General features: G+C 41.6%; 1 protein-coding gene across 1 annotated transcript in view; it reads left to right on the forward strand.

The window, feature by feature from the left end:
- Window positions 1-6,719: 6,719 nt before the first annotated feature.
- LOC126091913 (medium-chain acyl-CoA ligase ACSF2, mitochondrial-like) overlaps window positions 6,720-14,692 on the forward strand; it is a 229,812-nt gene continuing 221,839 nt past the window's right edge. Inside the window, exon 1 of the mRNA XM_049907229.1 lies at window positions 6,720-6,800. Coding sequence (XP_049763186.1) covers window positions 6,745-6,800 — 56 coding nt within the window. The 5' untranslated portion in view covers window positions 6,720-6,744. The remainder of the gene's footprint in view (window positions 6,801-14,692) is intronic.

Here is a 14,692-nt window from a genome sequence, read left to right on the forward strand (position 1 = left end):
AAAGCCCTTCATCTTTCTTCAATTTTACAAGCATTTAGATACTTCTTTTAATATTTCTGTAATTCAAGGAATAAATCATAAAAATGAGAAAAGTAATAATGTTTAGGAAGTAATGCCAAATTAAGTGTGTGAAGTCATTCCAAGTTTGGAGTAAGCAAAGGTGCCTTAGTGGAAATTGTTAAGGCAGGGGGGAAAGGAACTTGGAGAAATACTTACAGGACACCTACAATGAAGACAATTCTTCAAAACTGGGAACTATAATAATCACCAATAGAAGAGAAATAACACTCACATTCAATAAAGAAATGAGTAGTCTGGTTTCAGAAATGAATATAGCATGATGGACATCTTGCTCACTATGAACAAAACTACAGAACAGAGCACTGCATATGAAATCCTTCTTAGCTTGAGGTTAATATGTTTTGAAAAAGCTTTTGACTCATTTTCATTCAATCTATGCTAATGACTCTTGAGAAGCTTAGTACTGACTGATTCTGTTACTATACTGAAGAGTATACACAACTGTACTACAGGTTCAATTAGACATAATCAGAATAGTGGGTAATTCACAGTTTAATCAGGTAAGGAAAATGAGTATTCCCCTCCCCTAAGAAAATTTCAGGTTCTTAAACTGGAAAAATGAAGAAGGAATATCTGAAACCCCTGAATTTCACTTACAATGATGTAGTATGTGCATCTGGCACAAAATAAACAACAGTTAATGCATGAACTTAATACAGCCAGTTTGAAAGTAATTCTATAAATTATTACAATAACACATAATCAATACCGTGAAAAGAAATTTCTGTAAGTTAACATTGAAGCTGTATGACATAGGGTATCTGCAATGGACTGGACAGACAGCAAAATAGATATGTGGAACAGTAAAAGTGGCCTGTAATACTTACAGTAAATAAAAGAGTTTTTGAAATGAAGCTTTCAGTGTTTCTGAAACGGAAAACTCAGTCATTGTATATTAGTCATCTTTTGAATTAATGGCAGTGATACTTGAATTATAAGTGCAGCAACCATTCAAAAGTGAGAGTTGTCCTGTGAACAGTGCAGAAAGACATGCTGGGGATTGATGCAGGAAGAAAAGAACAGCATTATATAAAAGAAACAGAAAAGAGGCAGGAGGAAGATGGAAGCACATTGCAGGTGCCCCCCCCCCCTCCCCCTCCAAAGTGGATTTTCCTCTCCTTGCATACATGTATAAAGTAATATAAAATTAATTCCCATAATACCAGTGTCAGCAGATTAGCACCACCCAATTTTTTTCTCCAAGATAATCACTAAGAATGCTTAAAGCATATAAATGTGTGCTTGCTGTTACTGTTTGCTTGCATGATTTTTTTCTTATCTGGAGGTACAACAGGAGTTCACATGGAAATTTAAGAAGCCAGAACCAACAAGAGCTAACATTCTGTTGCTTCTCTGTAAGTTCCAAAGAACTGGAAACATTGCCAATGAATCATGTGCACAAATTTTTGTCATACTCAGATGTGTTCCCTGTTTGTTTACACTGAAGAACAACTTGCAGCATCCTGTTTTGTAGACCTAAAAGTAATACTAATAGTAATAATAAGTAAAATCCATGGGAGAAATTTCACAGCCTTTCACAATGGAGACTTTGGTAAGACAAGGAGATCACTCACAAACTGAGTGCTTGAGAAAGTAATAAAAGAGTAGTAGAAGCAGTAAGTTATCCATAAAGTTAACCATACAGTCACATTAGACAGAGGATCATTAGAGATAAATTGCCTTGATTTGCAGGTGATCTTGCAGCAGTGATGAGTACAACACTTCAAATACCTCAGTTAAGTTGTGCTGGCACCAGCACACCGTGACGCATAGACATCATAAGATTGATCGACACCAACAACAGACTTGCTGGAAATGTGTCACCAATGCCTTCTCAGCTGCCAGTATACAGAATTGCTGCCACAGACCAAAGGGCCAGTTAGTGTAGTTAGTTCGAGTCTGTATGCCATGTAAGTTCCAGTGTGTCACTAAAATAGAGATGCTGTGACAGCCTCTAGCTTAGAATCAGACAGCACACAGCAAACATAGTAGTGTTCATAGTGGACTTTGTACTTCACCAGCAGTGAGGCTAAAGTGTACTATATAGGAGAGCTTGTACCACAGCATGTGGAAGCTTAAGTAGCTCTTTGTTTATGTTAATAAAGAACCCAGTTAATAATTGCATGCAGTTTGTATTATAGAATGAGAATACCAGCCACCAACCAACATCCTCTCCTTGCTTCCCATGGTACAGTTTTACAGAGGCAACGATGATGTTTGGTTTGTTGGGTACTCAACTGTGCAATCATCAGCGCCTGTACATAGTCCCAATTTTTACACAGTCCAATGTTTTTACCCAGTCCAATCTAGCCACTGTCACAAATGATGATGATGAGGAGGAGGAGGAGGAGGAGGAGGAGGAGGAGGAGGAGGAGGAGGAAATGATGAGGACAACACAAATACCTAGTCCCTGGGCAGAGAAATTCCTCAATCCAGCCAGGAATCGAACACAGGACCCTGCGATCCAGAGGCAGCAGCGCTCACCACTAGACCATGAGCTGCGCATCAGAGACAACGTGACGACATAAAAGCCGCTAACAAGGATTCAACAGAAATAATAGCGAAAAACTGAAGCTAATGATGCTAAATTCAAAGAAACAGAAGCGGCACATTGTAAACTGATGTCCAGGGGGACAGAACCCAGATAGCATGTGTTGTGAAGAGGCACTGACATCATGACTCATGTTGTATGGCATGCTCTACAACAGGAAATTGTATGTAGTCAATATAGACCTTCTGTCTATGCCTGTTCATAATAACTGATAACTTGGTTATACACCAATTTGGAAGGACAAATAGAATAGTGTTTAAACAACAGCTGATACATGACATGTGTCACTTCACAGGTGGCTCTCATTTCAACAGCACACATTTTGCCAGTTACAGGGCTGGTACAGGTGGTGGTAGGTGGGTGCATAGTGCAAGTCTTACAGTGGGGATGGTCAAAGGGGTAGGAACCATAGGGTAGACAATCGATTGCAAAAGGAGCATAACATGTGACCAGAATATTGTGGAGATTGGGTACACAATGAAAAATTATTCTAGCTGTGGCGGGCAAAATGTCAGACAGAATACACCTCATTTCAGGGAATGATTTTAGGAAGTCATAGCCTTGTCGAAGAAGCTGATTAATACATCAAGACCAGGGCAGCAATGAGTCACAGGAGATGTACTCTTAAGTTGTTTTTTGAAGGGATCAGTAGTACAAGGATTGGATGTGATGATCCAGGAAATCTGCTTTTGAACTAGGCTTGTGGAGTAATTATGTCCAGTGAAGGCTCAGGTGAGAATGGTTGTGTGTTGGTGTAAAGAGCCTGCATCCAAACAAATATGTTTGCCTCAGTTGCCAAGGCTGTATGGGAGGGAACGTTTGACATGGAAAAGATGACATCTATCAAAATGTAAGTACTGTTGTTTGTTAGGAGGTTTAATGTGAAAAGAATTGTGTAGTTAACTCTCAGTGAGAATGAGGTAATTGTCAAGGAAAGGGACATGAGATTTGGAATAGGAACTTGTGAAAGTTTCAAAAATTTTAACACATCATCCTCACCGTGATTCCATATGGCAAAGATATCACCAATGTATATAAGCCAAACCAGATGCTGAAGGCTTATGGATCTCAGGAAAGCCTCCTTGAAGTGACTCCCAAATATGTTGGCATAAGAAGGACCTATCCTGGTTCCCATGACTGTGTCCCTCATCTTTGTGTATGTCTGTTTCTCAAAGGTAAAGTAGTTGTTTGTAAGAATAAAGTTGATTAAAGTCTGCAGGAAGGACCATATATTTGGAATAAGGTGGGTGTTGGTTGAGGTAAGGTTCACCAGCAGACAGACCATGTACGTGGGGAATATTGGTGTAGAGGAAGGTGGCATCAATGGTAAAAAGCAAGGCATGTGTTGGGAGTGGGGCAGGCTCAGATTTCACATAGTCAAGAAAATGCTTGGTGTCTTTGACGTAGGAGGGTTCCTTGTGCTATAGGTTACAGGCACTGATCAACTAAAGCAGATTTATGTTAAGTGGGCACTTTGAAACCAGTGACTATGGGACAGCCTGGGTGATTGCATTTGTGGATATTAGGGAGAGGGTAAGAAGGGGAGTGCATGATTTGGATAGGCTAAGAAGTTCTATGCATTGATGCCTTAGTCCTTGTGAGGGCCCTTAGGTTTTAAGGAGGGACTGTAGTTCAGTTTGTATCACAAGGATGGGATCTTGATGGCAGATGCTATATGTAGAAGTGTCATATAAGGAAACAAAATGTGTAGAATATTTTGACAGTTTATGTTCAAGTTCAGAAGAGTATGGTCTAGTTAAAACGAAAGACAGAGGCTGTTTATTCGCCACTTCAAAGGAAGTTTTAACAGTATGCAAAGTAGCAGAGCATGTTTTCACAAGTAATTCAAGTTTGTTACATAAGAGAAATAAAAATATAATGCTTAGGTCGCAAATAGAAATGTTCTCAACCAGATACAGATGTCAATGCAGAATTGTGTTATGTGTCATTGGTATTTTCACCCGTAAGATTTTTTACTTCAGTAAAAAGAAATCTGCAGACAGAACAAACTTTTGCAAAGCTTGTTCTGTTTAGGAGGTAATAACTGTTTAAATATTAATCAGTGACAACTAGAATAAGGATAGAAGATTGGTGTATACCTTGATATATTTATGTACCTTGATGCACTTATTTACTTCTATAATAAAGTTCATTCATTCAGAGTTACCTTGCCACATGATATTCCCTGATTTTTGAGACCATGAAGAAACTTGACAAAAGCTAGCAGAAAAATGTAGAACATTTACAAAACTTCTGAAGCATCGTAAGTTTCTGTTGTGATTGAAAACTTCATTGCTGGATGGAAGGCATGGAAAATAACTTTTTGTGTATTTGCATTCTAAAGTAATTAATTAACTTTTAGACAGTTGCAGTACTGGTAGGTATCGTGTTTTCCGATTCCATTAAAATTACAGGATTACCTTTAATAATTTGATGTTTTAGAAAAACTGTTTGACACTGTATATCTAATGACGTAATTATTGCAGTAGCTATTATATAAAAAGGTAATGAGAATGCACTTGTTAGTTTTGGGATTAGTGTTCGTATACTGCAGATAAATTATTCCACTTTCGAGGAGAGTTCTTATTTTGAAGTAGATGCTTGTCTTTAATTCCTGCATATAATCGAGGCATTAATATTTTAACAATAGTAGAGGTGTGGTTCCTCCAGCATTATTCTTCAGTGTCAGTTGTTAGTTCACGTTTCAGTTGTTTCTAGTTTTCAAGAAATATTTCAGTTTCTCCATTTTTCAATCTCCCCTACAAGATTCACATTTACAGCAATTTGTCCTGTACTCCTATATCCTTTGTCATTGCCCCACTACCCTCTACCAAATAAACGCATGATATGAAATGTCAGTGGCTCATTTACGATTTGTGAATCTCTCATGAACTGTACACCAGTATGCTAATTGTTTAAATGAAATATGTATTCACAGTGCGTTTGAAATTATAATTTCGGATCAGAAGTACCAACGCAGGTTACCAGGCGAAAGTGTAAATTATCGTGCTCTGCGATACTGAATCCTAAAATCCACATGGTGGTGGAAACTCATCTTGCGTCCATGTAATACGTAACAATAAAATGATTCACTGGAAAGCCGTTTTATCAAGATGCACAATGGAGAGCATCAGGTATCAATTTCACAACGTGCAATCAATCGAACGCTACTATGCACGGGCAGTGCTGTTTAGGTACTAATGAACTGATTTTGAGTCAAAGACTCCGTTTTTTACCTATGTAACACAAAATTTTTTCTACTTGAGATGTATGTATACTGCACGGTATGAACAATTTAAATTAACGCAATTTTTTTTGTATAACTTTTTTCTCGGAATTCTGTGTCGTTCTCCGACAGTTATAGATTTATGTATTGGATATGCGGTATCTTTGGTGCAGAAAACTGTGTATTAAAACAAACTGAAAATGATCCTAAACTGAATTTTGCAGGCTGTGTATTCTACCGTCCATTTTTGAGCTGTCACACAAATGTCCCTTTGGGGTTAACAGTGTTTATATAAACGCCACTCAAACTACTGAGAAACGATTTATATTAAACTTTTGTGCCCTGTATTCAATGGTAATTTCGTTTCTAGCTGTAACTGCAAAACACACATTGTCCATCACTGCCCCTTTGTGTTATTCGGTTTGATTCACTGCAAACGGTTTTGCCTCTCTATGGCATTCTTTGCCCACAAGTGCTAACAACCTCTCATTATGACGAACTTAGTGGTCCCGTGTCGTGGCTTTCGAAAAAAAGTGACCTTGATGTGTAACACAGTTACTGTCATTTAAGATAAGATATTGCTCGTGCAAGTGAGGCCTTTAAAGCTAGATATCAAGAGCATTATTTCGCTTGAATACAATCTTGCGCCTCCCTGACAGTTTAGCGTTAAATACTGCAGATAAATATTTCAAGGACAGCCCGCACTCAGAATGCACATGTCATTCCTACACACACGCGATCGCACTTAGCTGCTCAGCTGCTGCGCTGCGTGTATGTTTTGAAGACGTCATAGCGTTCGGCAATCTTCGGTGGATCTCGGCTGTGACGAAAGCGCCGGTTCAGTTCAGTGTTTGGCCTAACGCCGAGACCACAGCTAGCAGACGCGATGCGTGTGATTCTGCGGCACAGTTTCGGCACTGCTGTGCTGCTCTGCATAAGGAGGTATGTGACACTCTTTCAGACGTGCCGTGCGCTACGCGTAGCCACTCAGGTCCATTTCTTACTCTGGAAGAGCAGGCGGAGAGCGGGGAAAATAGCGTCAGAGACCAAGCGCGTGCGGCATGCTTCCAGAAAACAGAACATCACCAGAATTCAGCGAAGCAAAGTGAGCGCTTCGACCTGACATATAAGAATGCGATCTAGAGACATTATAGTTTGCAGCTAGAAACTGATTATAGTGGGCAATACTCAGGGACGGTGAAAGTAGCAATGTAACCCTTTCAGCAACTGTACCACTCCTCCAGTGATCTGATAACATGTTTCGTATACACAGTAAAGCTAGGGTCCTTCTACCACAAATAACTTGCTATTCTATAAAACTTAATGTTATGCTGACGTTCACTCTCTGTGCCTCATAAATCTCAGAATAAAGCTGTTACGTCCGTTTATCACAAAATTCGGCCACTATTGTCCCCCATTATTTATGTTTAGATGGTTTGTATAGATGTACAGCCATAGTATCCATAGTTTATGAATGAATGTTTTGTGAGAACGGGGGTTGTCTAATCGTGAAACGAATCATAAAGAGCACTGTAAATGAACAGGGGCGAATGAAATAAAACACAGTAGTGGTATCTGTATATCAATATTTGCAACACACACTATCCAATCAAAAATATCTGGACACGTATTAGTCACATTACTGTGGGATTTGTCCACTCTTCGCCTTTATGACGGCTTGAGCTCTGCTGGGAACACATTCAATGAGGTGTATGTATATCTGTGGAGGAATGCCAGCCCTTAAGAGTCGAAACCAAAAAAATATACTGACAGTAGATGCTGGGATGTTCTGACTCATCCAGAAGGTGCTCCATTGGATCCAGGTCGGAACTATGGCCAGTTGACTCCATTTCAGGAATGTTGTTGCCCTCAATCCATGGCCTTAGAAATGTTCCTTTATGACAGAGTGCAGTGACATGCTGATACAATCAGCCATCTTCTGACTGTTGCTCTACTGTCTGCAGAACGCAATGCTACAAAATGCGTTTATATTCTTCGGCATTAAGCGTTTTCTTAACCGCAAAAAGGGAACAACGTCTTGACTAAGAAAAACAACCCATATCGTAACATCAGCTCCTCCATACTTCATTGTTGACTCAACGCATGATGGCTGGTAATGTCCTAGAGGTATGCGCCATTTTCAGTCCCTCCCATCGGATTGCCACAGGGTGATTCATCACTCCAAATCACTCGTATCCAGTCACACACTGTCAACTGTCTTCGCTCTTCACACCACCTGAAGCATCATGCAGCTTTGCTACAGGAATGTCCGCCTGCTTAGCTGGGTGGCTACGTGCTTGCCTCCTCTGCAGCGGGCCTGGGTTCGATTCCCGACCGGGTTAGGGATTTTCTCCGCTCATGGACTGGGTGTTGTGCTGTCCTCATCATTTCATCGTCATCACCTGCATAGAAGTCACTCAATATGGCATCAACTGAAATAAGACTTCTCCTCGGCGGCCGAACTTCCCCAGCCTGGGGCCTCCCGACCAACAAAGCCATATGCCCATTTCCATTTTTGCTACAGGAATGTCTGGCTTATGAATAGCTGCTCGATCACTATACTCCATTCGTTTTAACCCTGTACGCACTTTGTGCTAGCTGGACTTCTGGTGGAACTTTGAAACTCACAAATGATTCCTTCTGCTGATTTCAAGCGATTTGTTTGTTTTGACCACCATCCGTGATGCTCGACCATCCTTGTCCGTAAGTGCATAAGGTCGCCTGGCCTTTATTTAGCTGAGGCCTTTTTTTCTCTCTTCCACTTCACATTCACATCACCAACAGTCCACTTGGGCAGCTTTAGAGGATTGAAATGTCACTGATTGTTTTATTACTCAGGTGGCATCCAATGACTAGTGCAGATTTTAAGTCACTGATCTTTCCTGACCGGCACACTCTGCTATTACTGCTTCTCTACTGATTAGTACTGGCATGGCCACACTCGTGACATGTGGTGGTGAACACCACATTATTTAGGAGTGTCCAGATTAGGGCTGTTGACAAAATATCGGTATATTTTCCAAAAAAATGTCGATATCCATAAGCATTGTTTTACCACTGATATATCGATATAAAAATGTCAATATCGAGTGCTGATATTTTTATTTTCTAATAATTTTTTTCACAGTTTTTGGTCAGTATTCGAAGTTGTTCTTTTGAAGTTGTAGTAGAACATGAACCATGGACCGTGCCGTGCCTCAGCGATACAGACAGCCGTACCTTAGGTGCAACCGCAATGGAGGGGTATCTGTTGAGAGGCCAGACAAACGTGTGGTTCCTGAAGAGGGGCAGTAGCCTCTTCAGTAGTTGCAGGGGTAGCAGTCTGGATGATTGACTGATCTGGCCTTGTAACATTAACCAAAACGGCCTTATTGTGCTGGTACTGCGAATGGCTGAAAGCAAGGGGAAACTACAGCTGTAATTTTTACCGTGTTGTTAAATGAGGATGGCATCCTCTTGGGTAAAATGTTCCAGAGGTAAAATAACCCCCCATTCGAATCTCTGGGCGGGGACTACTCAGGAGGATGTCGTTGTCAGGAGAAAGAAAACTGGTGTTCTACAGATTGGAGCGTGGAATGTCAGATCCCGTAATCGGGCAGGTAGGTTAGAAAATTTAAAAAGGGAAATGGATAGGGTAAAGCTAGGGCTAGTGGGAATTAGTGAAGTTAGGTGGCAGGAGGAATACGACTTCTGGTTAGGTGAATACAGGCTATAAATACAAAATCAAATCTGAGTAACGCAGGAGTAGGTTTAATGCTGAATAAAAAAAATATGGGTGTGGGTAAGCTTCTACGAACAGCACAGTGAACGCATTATTGTAGTCAAGATAGACACGAAGCCCACACCTACCACTGTAGTACAAGTTTTTATGCCAACTAGCTCCGCAGATGACGAAGAGATAGAAGAAATGCAAAAAAAAAAAAACAAAAACAAAATAATAATAATAATAATAATAATAATAATAATATTCAGATAGTGAAGGGAAATGAAAATTTAATAGTCATGGGGGCTGGAATTCGATGGTAGGAAAAGGAAGAGGAGGAAAAGTAGCAGATGAATGTGGAATGGCGGTAAGGAATGAAAGAGGAAGAAGCCTGGTAGAATTTTGCACAGAGCATAACTCAATCATAGCTAATTCTTGGTTTAATAATCATGAAAGAAACTGTATACATGGAAGAAGCCTGGATACGCTGGAAGGTTTCAGATAGATTATATAATGGTAAGACAGAGATTTAGGAACCAGGTTTTAAATTGCAAGACATTCCCAGTGGCAGATGTGGACTTTGACCACAATCTATTGGTTATGAACTGTAGATTAAACCTGAAGAAACTGTAAAAAGGTGGAAATTTAAGGAGATGGGACCTGGATATACTGCCGGCCGCGGTGGTCTAGCGGTTCAGGCGCTGCAGTCCGGAACCGCGGGACTGCTACGGTCGCAGGTTCGAATCCTGCCTCGGGCATGGGTGTGTGTGATGTCCTTAGGTTAGTTAGGTTTAAGTAGTTCTAAGTTCTAGGGGACTTATGACCTAAGATGTTGAGTTCCATAGTGCTCAGAGCCATTTTTGAACCTGGATATACTGAAAGAATCAGAGATTGTAGAGAGTTTCAGAGAGAGCATTAGGAAACGATTGACAACAATGAGGGAAAGAAATACAGTACAAGAAGTATGGGTAGCTTTGAGAGACGAACTAGTGAAGGCAGCAGAGGATCAAGCAGGTAAAAAGACGAGGGCTAGTAGAAATCCGAGTATAACAGAATAGATATTGAATTTAATTGATGAAAGGAGAAAATATAAAAATGCAGTAAATGAAGCAGGCAAAAAAGAATGCAAACGTCTCAAAAATGAGATTACTTAAAGTAGTAAATTAGTTTTGCTATTTGGGAAGCAAAATAACTGATGATAGTCGAAGTACGGAGGATATACAATGTAGACTGGCTATGAAAAGGAAGGCGTTACTGAAGAAGAGGAATTGGCTAACATCGAGTATAGATTTAAGTGTCAGGAAGTCTTTTCTGAAAGCATTTGTATGGAGTATAGTATGTATGGAAGTGAAACATGGACGATAAATAGTTTAGACAAGAAGAGAATAGAAGCTTTCGAAATGCAGTGCCACAGAAGAATGCTGAAGATTAGGTGGGTCGGTCAGGAGGTACTGAATAGAATTGGGGAGAAGAGGAATTTCTGGCATAACTTGACCAGAAGAAGGGATCGATTGGTAGGACACATTTTGAGGCATCAAAGGATCACCAGTTTAGTATTTGAGGGAAAATTGGCGGGTAAAAATCGCAGAGAAAGACCAAGAGATGAATACACTAAGCATATTCAGAAGAATGTAGGTTGCTGTTTTTCGGAGATGAAGAGGCTTGCACAGGATATAGTAGCATGGAGAGGGGCATCAAACCAGTCTCTGGACTGAAGACCACAATAATAACAATTGGTGACCTTCATAAAACAATACCTATAGATCGTTGGATCAGTTGTTTGAGGAAACATAATGTTCATACGCTGAACAGACTTTTATCTGTGGGGAAGATTAAAACAAGATGTGTACAGGGAAACATCGACGACTGCCGTAGACATGAAATGTTGACTGTCACGGACCTAATGAAATTCAACATGCAGTGTTTCCTATCCGGAATCGATTTTTAGCGTGTACCAGTGTTCAGGGTCAACAAGTAGGGCACCTGATATGACAATCATAATAATAAGCATATAAATGTTACTTGAGTTACGTGTTTGCTTACGTTGACACAGTACAGCAGTGTTTCCTGACGGCGGAACGATGATTTGCTGCTCTATAAATTTGTTACTGTTTGATCGGGTTCCACACATGTTACGTCGTTGGAGTCCTCTTCGATAGCTCATTTCAGTACCACAAAAACTATACAGTTCCATAAAAAAAGACGGAGTCATAGTTTTGCAGACGTAAAATAAAAATTACCTCGCCTCACGGTCCGCTAAAGCTTCGAAAACCGCGTGTTGTATTTCTTCGTTCTGGGTATGGAAGGAGAACTCGAAATCCATCGAAAAACTTTCGGAGGTTGTTCAGGAATATTCTCTTAGTATTTTGTTACGAGGAACCTATGATCTGTGATGACTTGGTACACAGTAACAGCATTCCGTATTCCCATTTATATTCGTGGTTGTATTGTTCTGACCCAGCGAGGTGGCGCAATGGTTAGCACACTGGACTTGGATTCGGGAGGACGGTGGTCCAAACCAGCGTCCGGTCATCCCGATTTAGGTTTCCCGTGATTATCCTAAATCGCTTCAGGCAAATTTCGGGGTGGTTTCTTTGAAAGGGCGCGGCCGGTTTCCTTCCCCATCCTTCCATAATCCGAGCTTGTACTCCGTCTCTAATGATCTTGTTGTCGACGGGACATTAATCTGCTGCTCCTCCTCTTCTACATCTACATCTATACTCCGCAAGCCACCCAACGGTGTGTGGCTGTGGGCACTTTACGTGCCACTGTCATTACCTCCCTTCCCTGTTCCACTCGCGTATGGTTCGCGGGAAGAATGACCGCCTGAAAGCCTACACTCGTGATCTCCTCGGGAGGTATAAGTAGGGAGAAGCAATATATTCGATACCTCATCCAGAAACGCACCCTCTCGAAACCTGGACAGCAAGTTAGACCGCGATGCAGAGCGCCTCTCTTGCAGAGTCTGCCACTTGAGTTTGCTAAACATCTCCGTAACGCTATCATGCTTACCAATAACCCTGTGACGAAACGCGTCGCTCTTCTTTGGATCTTCCTCCTCCTCATCCTCTATTGCCCTGAAAATACCTCCATAACAGTGCAAATGTCAACGGTGTGCGCTGTGTGTCTTCTTTGCAACTAATATTGTTCCATTCACTGACGGTACCTTTTGTTGACGACAGTAATGCCCACTTCACTCTTCGCCCTCAAGCTTGCAATGAGTAATGCTCCATTCTGTCTCAAGTTTTGCTTTTCCCACTGTGCTAGTTGCACACTGAGGTGACAAAAGTTATGGGATAGCGATATGCCCATATACAAATGGCCGTAGTATCGCGTACACAAGCTATAAAAGAGCAGAGCATTGGAGGAGTTGTCATTTGACGCAGGTGATTCATGTGACAATGTTTCCGATGTGATTATGGCTCACCAAGTACATGGTGTTTCAAAAATGACCGGTATATTTGAAACGGCAATAAAAACTAAACGAGGAGCGATAGAAATACACCGTTTGTTGCAATATGCTTGGGACAACAGTACATTTTCAGGCAGACAAACTTTCGAAATTACAGTAGTTACAATTGTCAACAACAGATGGCACTGCGGTCTGGGAAACTCTATAGTACGATATTTTCCACATATCCACCATGCGTAGCAATAATATGGCGTAGTCTCTGAATGAAATTCCCCGAAACCTTTGACAACGTGTCTGGCGGAATGGCTTCACATGCAGATGAGATGTACTGCTTCAGCTGTTCAATTGTTTCTGGATTCTGGCGGTACACCTGGTCTTTCAAGTGTCCCCACAGAAAAGTCACAGGGGTTCATGTCTGGCGAATAGGGAGCCCAGTCCACGCCGCCTCCTGTATGTTTCGGATAGCCCAAAGCAATCACACGACCATCGAAATATTCATTCAGGAAATTAAAGACGTCGGCCGTGCGATGTGGCCGGGCACCATCTTGCATAAACCACGAGGTGTTCGCAGTGTCGTCTAAGGCAGTTTGTACCGCCACAAATTCACGAAGAATGTCCAGATAGCGTGATGCAGTAATCGTTTTGGATCTGAAAAATGGGCCAGTGATTCCTTTGGAAGAAATGGCGGCCGAGACCAGTACTTTTTGAGGATGCAGGGACGATGGGACTGCAACATGGGGCTTTTCGGTTCCCCATATGGCCAGTTCTGTTTATTGACGAAGCCGTTCAGGTAAAAATAAGCTTCGTCAGTAAACCAAATGCTGCCCACATGCATATCGCCGTCATCAATCCTGTGCACTATATCGTTAGCGAATGTCTCTCGTGCAGCAATGGTAGCGGAGCTGAGGGGTTGCCGCGTTTTAATTTTGTACGGATAGAGGTGTAAACTCTGGCGCATGAGACGATACGTGGACGTTGGCGTCATTTGGACCGCAGCTGCAACACGGCGAACGGAAACCCGAGGCCGCTGTCGGATCACCTGCTGCACTAGCTGCGCGTTGCCCTCTGTGGTTGCCGTATGCGGTCGCCCTACCTTTCCAGCACGTTCATCCGTCACGTTCCCAGTCCGTTGAAATTTTGCAAACAGATCCTTTATTGTATCGCTTTTCGGTCCTTTGGTTACATTAAACCTCCGTTGAAAACTTCGTCTTGTTGCAACAACACTGTGTTCTAGGCGGTGGAATCCCAACATCAGAAAAATCCTCTGTTCTAAGGAATAAACCATGTTGTCCACAGCACACTTGCACGTTGTGAACAGCACACGCTCACAGCAGAAAGACGACGTACAGAATGGCGCACCCACAGACTGCGTTGTCTTCTATATCTTTCACATCACTTGCAGCGCCATCTGTTGTTGAAAATTGTAACTACTGTAATTTCGAAAGTTTGTCCGCCTGAAAATGTACTGTTGTCCCAAGCATATTGCAACAAACGGTGTATTTCTATCGCTGCTCGTTTAGTTTTTATTGCCGTTTCAAATATACCGGTCATTTTTGAAACACCCTGTAAATTAACAAGCGTTGCACGCGGAATTGTAGTCGGAGCTACACGCATGGGACATTCAGTTTCGGAAATCGTTAGAGAATTCAATATTCCGAGATCCACAGTGTCAAGAGTGCGCCGAGAATACCACATTTCAGGCATTAACTCTCACCGCGA

This window comes from Schistocerca cancellata, chromosome 7 (assembly GCF_023864275.1).
Source record: "Schistocerca cancellata isolate TAMUIC-IGC-003103 chromosome 7, iqSchCanc2.1, whole genome shotgun sequence".
Lineage (NCBI taxonomy): Eukaryota > Metazoa > Arthropoda > Insecta > Orthoptera > Acrididae > Schistocerca > Schistocerca cancellata.